Source organism: Mus caroli, chromosome 17 (assembly GCF_900094665.2).
Source record: "Mus caroli chromosome 17, CAROLI_EIJ_v1.1, whole genome shotgun sequence".
NCBI lineage: Eukaryota > Metazoa > Chordata > Mammalia > Rodentia > Muridae > Mus > Mus caroli.
In genome coordinates, this window is record NC_034586.1 from 70,452,241 (window position 1) to 70,459,543 (window position 7,303).

General features: G+C 40.7%; 1 protein-coding gene across 2 annotated transcripts in view; it reads left to right on the forward strand.

Moving 5' to 3' along the window:
- Birc6 (baculoviral IAP repeat containing 6) overlaps positions 1-7,303 on the forward strand; it is a 174,407-nt gene that overhangs the window by 12,573 nt on the left and 154,531 nt on the right. For both annotated transcript variants that reach the window (XM_021186109.2, XM_021186110.2), the window contains exon 2: positions 4,802-4,983. In XM_021186109.2, the coding sequence (XP_021041768.1) occupies positions 4,802-4,983 (182 nt within the window). The remainder of the gene's footprint in view (positions 1-4,801; positions 4,984-7,303) is intronic.

The window sequence follows — 7,303 nt, forward strand, 5'->3', positions numbered from 1 at the left end:
TTTTTTTTTTTTTAAGTGCTGAGAATGTACTTCAGTGGTAGACTGAACTATACTTTCTTAGCATATATGAAGCCCTGGTTTCAGTGTCCAGGGAAAATTCAAGGTAGAAAGGTTTGGAAATATAGCAGAGGGAAGAGAGCTTAATGTGCATGAGATACCCTGGTTCCGTCTTCTGACCACCAAAACAAGGGACAAGACGGAAGGAAGGAAAGAAATAGATACAAGGTAGGAGTGTGAAGATTTGGAGGGGGCTGGCGTTTACTGGAAGTCCAGTCTGGTGGTGGTATGGAGTTTGGCTCTGCTGTTGCTTTTTTGTGTACTGGCTTTCCTTAGTTAGCATGTTTGAACCTTTTTGGGTGCTCCATAAGTAATACATTAACTCATTTGGATTATTGGAAAGGTTAATAAATTCATTGTATATTTGTGACAATTCTTGGCCTACTGGTCACACTCAGCACTATTTGTATTGGTGTTAAAAATTACAGTTCAGTCCAACAAATGTGTATCTGCACATGGGGTTGATAAGATGGTAAGATGGTACTTATCTTTTTAGTGTTTTTTTTTTTTTTTTGTTTTTGTTTTTCCAAAGATTTATTTATTAGTATAAGTTCACTGTAGCTGTCTTCAAACGCACCAGAAGAGGGCATCAGATCTCATTATGGATGGTTGTGAGCCACCATGTGGTTGCTGGGATTTGAACTCAGTACCTTTGGAAGAGCAGTCGGTGCTCTTACCCACTGAACCATCTCACCAGCTGTTTTTGTTTTTTTAAGACAGGATTACTCAACATAGCTCTGGCTGTTCTAGAATTCTATATAGACTAGACTAGTCTCAACCACACAAGCTCCACCTGCTTCCTGTCTCCAGAGTGCTACTACTAGAGGTGTGCAGCACAATATGTAGCTGTTGTCATATTTTAAACCTAAAAACTCAGTTAAAGGTGACCAGTTTAGGATACTATTATGAGAGGCGCAGCAAGCGTTCTTTTTAAATTGTGAAGATATTGCTGCTTAGTAAGTTTTACTTTAGCCTTTATTTTCAGTTTCCTTTTAGACAGAGTTTCTCTGTAGCCATGGTTGTCCTGGAACTCACTGTGTAGGCCAGGCTGGCCTCAAACTCAGAGATCCACCTGTCTCTGCCTCCTAAGTGCCAGGATTAAAGGTGTGTGTCACCACTAACTTTTTACAGTTTTTAATTTTTTAAGTTTTTGATATTTTCTTCAGATAAATGATATGTTACAAAATCTTGCTTTACCTAAAAGAAGCACATTGTACAATGAACAAGAGGATTGGAGTTAAAAACACTGAAACAGTAGCTTAATATCATGAGAAGAGACAAAGATGGGGAGATAGGATGGGAATGGAGGGCTGCCAGCATAGGGGTCAGATAGCTAAAATGAAGGCTTCCTTAATGGGCATGGAGAAAAGGCAGGGAAATCCTACTTCATGTATGGATGCCACTTGATCTCCATGGTTGGGGGAAGGACAGCAGGGCTGGAGTGATGGGAGGAGAGTGGTTTAGACAAAGTAGGGAACATCTGCCTTCCAACCTAAGCTTTGTTACTGTAGTCTCCTCACTGTTACATTTCATCTTGTTTTATTTATGTGAGTACTCTACCTGCATTTATGTATATGTTTCAGATTCCCTGGAACTGGACTTAACAAACAGCAGTGAGCTGCCATGTAGGTGCTGGGAATTGAACCCAGGTCCTTTGGAAGAACAGCTAGTGTTCTTAACCACTGAGTTAACTTTCTAGTCCTCTTTGTTTTATGAAAACATAAACTTAGTGCCTTCTTTCCTTATTGTCTTTCCAGTGGGAGCTTGGGAGGGACCATATCAGATGGATATAGTTAGATCTGTGTCGACGTGGAAAGCTCTAGATGTGCTGGAATTGTTGATGATTTAGTACTTACTCCTAAAAGCTGCAGGTTCTGTAATGTAATCTCTTTTTTGTTTTGTTGTTGTTGTTGTTGTTTTTTTTCCGAGACAGGGTTTCTCTGTGTAGCCCTGGCTGTCCTGGAACTCACTTTGTAGACCAGGCTGGCCTCGAACTCAGAAATCCGCCTGCCTCTGCCTCCCGAGTGCTGGGATTAAAGGCGTGCGCCACACGGCCCGGCTGGGAATGAAATCTTAGGTGGCTAAAGCAATATGTGAGGACTAACTTCTGTGTCTGATGTTGTTCAAAGAATCCATAACTATCTGTAAATAAATTGTTGCTGTTTGACAGAGTTGCCAGTGTAAGAAGTAACTATGCTGCAAATCAGAACAATCCTATTTGGACTATGCCCATGTGGATTTCTATTTGCAGCTCATGTCTGAAATTCTGTTTGGTACTTAATATAGCTAACACACCCCCAGCATGCCACACAGACCCTTTATCATTCCTTACAGAGCCCTTATTTTAAGGCAGTCCAAGTCACACTTTTTCCAGCTGTTGTGTGCACTCTGCACAGGAGGAAGTTCCCTCGCTAGCGCTGCTTCTCTCCTCATCACTCTGCTCTTTTCCAAAACCGTTTCAGACAAAGATGCCAATCCTCACATTGTGCTTGAGCTTGAGCATAGTCCTGGGGGGAATGCGTGTTCTGAGATGCTGCGAGACCTAGCAGGCAGCAGGACCATGTCTTAGAATGAACACTACCCATGGGATGTTTTCAGTAGCGATTATACTTTTTAAACTTTGTCAGCTGGGTTTTGTGGCTCATGTCTGTGATTCTGATACACTTGGGAGGATGAAACGGAGGATTGCTGTGGGGTTTGAAGCTTGGAAAAAAATATATATGTAATTATATTTTGTGCTTTCTATAGTGTTAATGGAACTGATTGTACAGTATACAGTTTTTTGGTTTTTTTTTGTTTTTGGTGCTGAGGATTGAATCCAGGGAGGGCCTGGGCATATGGTAAGCAAGCACACCATCATCGCCCTAGACCTTGGTCAACTATGTTACCTTTTTGATCCTGGATTCTTGTATTAGCATGTCTTTGTAATTTATTAACATTGTTATGCATATTGCATGTTAGATTTATTTTTGAATACTATTCCATTATTATATACTGTTTCTTTAAGTCTGCCATTCTGAAGCCTTTTTGGTTATTTACAATATTTGGTGATTGAGTAGAGCTGTCATAAGCATCTGAGTTCAAGGTTTTATGTGATCCTAAGGCTTTCTGTCTTCCAGCGGAATGGAGAGGCCTACAGGACTCGCACACTTAACTTTATTTTTAAAGAGCTGCCAACCGCTATGATTGCATGTTGTATTTCCATTAGAAACACATCAATTCTGCTCCCTTTAGGTTCTTGCAGCCCTTCATAATATCTGTATATTGTGACAATGTCTGCATTCCCTGCTACTTAGTCAGCTTTCTGACCCTATAACAAATATCTGGAACAGTCAACTTAGTAAGTAAAAAGTTTTATTTAGTAACTTTTAGAGGTGTTTTTGTTTGTTCATTTGTTTTAGTTTTTTCTAGATAGTATTTCTCTGTGTGGCCCTGGCTGCCCTGAAACTCATTGTGTATACCAAGCTGTCCTCAAACTCAGAGATCTTCCTGCCCCCAGTTGGGGTTAAAGGTCTGTGCCGCCACCACCACCAAGCTATTTTTAGAGGTTATAGTGTTTGGGCACGATGGAAAAGAATACAGAGTGGGGCCGGACCGTTTTCCTGGCTGGGAAGTAAAGAGAGAAAAGGAAGTTCCGATTTCTCCTTCAAGGTCCTAAAGGGGATTGATTGGGATTCCATGATCATACATACGGTCCCTTCAGCTTCTAGTGGCCTTTCATTGGAAGCAAGGTCTACACTTTATAGATCTTTGGAACATATTTAATATCCAGATTTTAGCATCACCCAGAGTGATCTGTTTATTCTTTGCAATTGTCAAAATCCCAATAACCTTTTTTTCAGAAATTAAAAAAAAAAATCTTATTTAAAATTCATAGGGGATTTTAAGGGAATTGCTTTTAATATTCAAAGCAATCTTGAAAAAGATAAAAGTTAGGTAGGGATGTAACTCAGTCAGTACTTGGGGGAAGGAGATTGATGAGTTTACACTTCCTGATCACAAAACTAAACTGCAAAGCTACAGTAATTAAAGTAGTGTCGTACTGAGGAAAGGGATACGGCTCCGTAATGCAGGGCTTGGCTAGTATGCACAAGTGCTGGGTTGCATCATCAACTGCAAATGCAAACAGTGGTCCTGAAGTAGCTGTGGACAGATGGTAGAGCATGATGGGATGGATAAACCAGAGTCTAGAGACATATCCTCAAACATAATAGTTTATGATTTTTGACAAGGGTTCAAATCTGTTATTTGGGGAGTAAGGATGGTATAAAACAAATGATTCTGGGATACCTGGTTGAATCTGTGTATGCAGATCTCTGTCTCCATCCCTGTTCTCTCAGAGGAAAAGAATATTATCGAAGAATAGTATGCTAGAAATAACTTTCCTGCAGTTCCTTTATTCAACTCTGTCACTTTAAGGTGTTTTACCGCATCTGCTTTCTGTCTCGTGTAGATTGCTCCCGCACCCTCATACGGTCTTAGTTTTGTAGAAAAGGTTGCCTTGAAATTTCTGCTTCTGCCTTGGCTTCCTACTTGCTGGGATTGCAGATGGGTATCCCCATGCTTAACTGTGTCTAGAGCAGCAATATAGCTGTCAAGTTAAAATCAGTTTCTGTTGAGACTGACTATAGTTCATATTCCAGTCTGCTCTAATCATGGTTTTTAAGCTTCTTTCCAGTTCACTGTCTCAGACAGGATTGTTGGTTTTAAAATCTTAATTGTTGAATTTTTGTTCTTTTAACAGCTAAACCAGGTGGACAGGTGAAATGTCAGTATATCTCTGCTGTGGATAAAGTTATATTTGTGGATGATTACGCAGTGGGTTGTAGGAAGGACCTTAATGGGATCTTGTTGCTAGACACTGCTCTGCAAACTCCAGTTTCAAAGCAGGATGATGTGGTTCAGCTTGAACTTCCCGTCACAGAGGTAAGTAGATACAGATGCCATGTGTTCCTTGTCAGAGGAAACCTCTGACCTTTGAGTAGTAAGTGAATTAAGTTGTCCTTAGGGTGTAAGGTTTATAAGTTGTACTTTTAAGGACATGGTATAGTTACTCCCATTAAAAACAAAGGATTGAGTCATGAGCCACACCTTTAAATACTTATCTTTCTCTGCATAACCTAACTGGTGCTTGTTGAAGTGTTTTAGGTATGAACTGTTCTTTGGCCACAGGATAAGCAGCTATAACAAAGATTCCAAAATACAGTGAATTAAAAAACACTATGGCTTATGTGTAGTAATAGCCCAGGGCTAGTTGTAGAGCCTACTCTGCCAGTCTCAACATTTTGGTTAGTTGGTGATTTGTGGACAGTTGCTTCAAGTCCCACCATTTCTAAGTTGTAGGAGACCAGTGGAGCACATCTTTTCTTAATCCCCACTTCTCGGTTTTCTCCTCCTTTCTCTTTCACCTCTGTTCCTTCTGTCTTTCTTTTTTCCCAACACCCCTTCCCCTCTCCTTCTGCTCTTCTATTCTTCTTCATTCCCTTCAAACCCTTTTCATGATGGACACAATTTAATTACACAACATACCAAGACTGAGAAACAGGTTAGAAACATTTGAGACTGTCTCACATAGCCCAGGCTGGCTTCCAGCTTACTCTGTAGTTAAGAGGAATTTTGAACTCTTGATCTAGCTCTCAAATATTGGAAGATAGATAGGCATGTGCCATCATACTTGACTCTTGAGCTCTGGCTATCCACTGACTCAGAGATCTTTCTGCCTCTGCCTCTACAGTGCTGGGATTACAGTTTCAACCAACACATCTGGCTTTATTTTTGTTTTATTTATTAAAAACATTTTTTGTTCTTTTTGTTTTTGAAGACAGGGTTTCTCAGTGTATCCCTGGCTGTCCTGGAACTCACTCTGTAGACCAGGCTGGCCTTGAACTCCCTGCGTCTGCTGATTTAAAGCTGGCACCACCAACCCCCAGCTATTAAACACTTTTAAAATCCCCTTTACCCAGCTGCTCCCACGTGTTCCCCCACCTCCTTTCCCACCCAACTTAATTTTCTCGATCTAAAATAATGACAGAAAATAACAAAGCAAAAAGTACAGAAAAAACCCCTATGCAACCCATTTTGTGTTGGAGCTATTCATGGGCATGAAACCTGCCCTGGAGTATGGTTGATAGAGCCAGTGACACGCCATTGATTTTTCTCTTGCTCATCACATACCAATTACAAATAACTTGGCAAAGGGTAGGAGTTTGTGTCTACTAACTGTGAATTTTTTCTTAGTGCTAAATAAAGTATATTCAGGTAGCGTGTAAATGTAGTGAAGCCCTAGATTTAGACTGTGGGACACGTAGGAAGCTTTAGGTTTGATCCCCGTTACTGAGAAAAATCAAACCAAAAGAAAACTTAGACACTTAGATTTTATAGTTTCCCTCCCTCCTCCCTCCCTTCTTCCTTTCCTTCCTCTTTCTCTTTTTGGGTTTTAGAGACAGAGTTTCTCTGTGTGGCCCTGGCTGTCCTAGAACTTTCTTTGTTGACCAGGCTGGCCTCGAACTCAGAGACTCACTTGGCTCTGCTTCCTGAGAACTGGGATTAAGGGTGTTCATCCCTATCCGGCAAGTATTTTAAGAAAAATACTTTAAAATACTGTCCTCTCCTCATACCACGTGGGTCACAGGGATAGAGCTCAGGTCAGGTTTGGTGGCAGCTACCTTAATCTGCTGAGCCATCTCCTTGGGCTGCAGATATTTTTTAGGTAATATCATTGTAAACACTCCTCCTCTCTAGATGGCATTTACTCTGTCATATTAGTTTTGGAAGTTAAGAATGGGATTCTAGCCGGGCATGGTGGCGCACGCCTTTAATCCCAGCACTCGGGGGGCAGAGGCAGGTGGATTTCTGAGTTCGAGGCCAACCTGGTCTACAAGGTGAGCTCCAGGACAGCCAAGGCTACACAGAGAAACCCTGTCTCGAAAATTCAAAAAAAAAAAAAAAAAAAGAATGGGATTCTAGACTTGGTTTGATGACTTGTAAATGCAGGGTGTTTTTTTTGTTTTTGTTTTTTGTTTTTTGTTTTTTGTTTTAAATCAGCCATAGGTTTCTGTTGAGTTTTAGTTGAATCTGTGGCTAGCATTGCTGAGGCTGTCTTCTCATACTGCTCGTTGAGTGGCTTTGTGTTAGAAGGATCTTGTATTTATGTTTAAAAGTTGACATGTTTCACTTTTTTTTTTTTTTTTTTTTTTTTTTTTTGAGACAGGGTTTCTCTGTATGGCCCTGCCTGTCCTGGAACTCA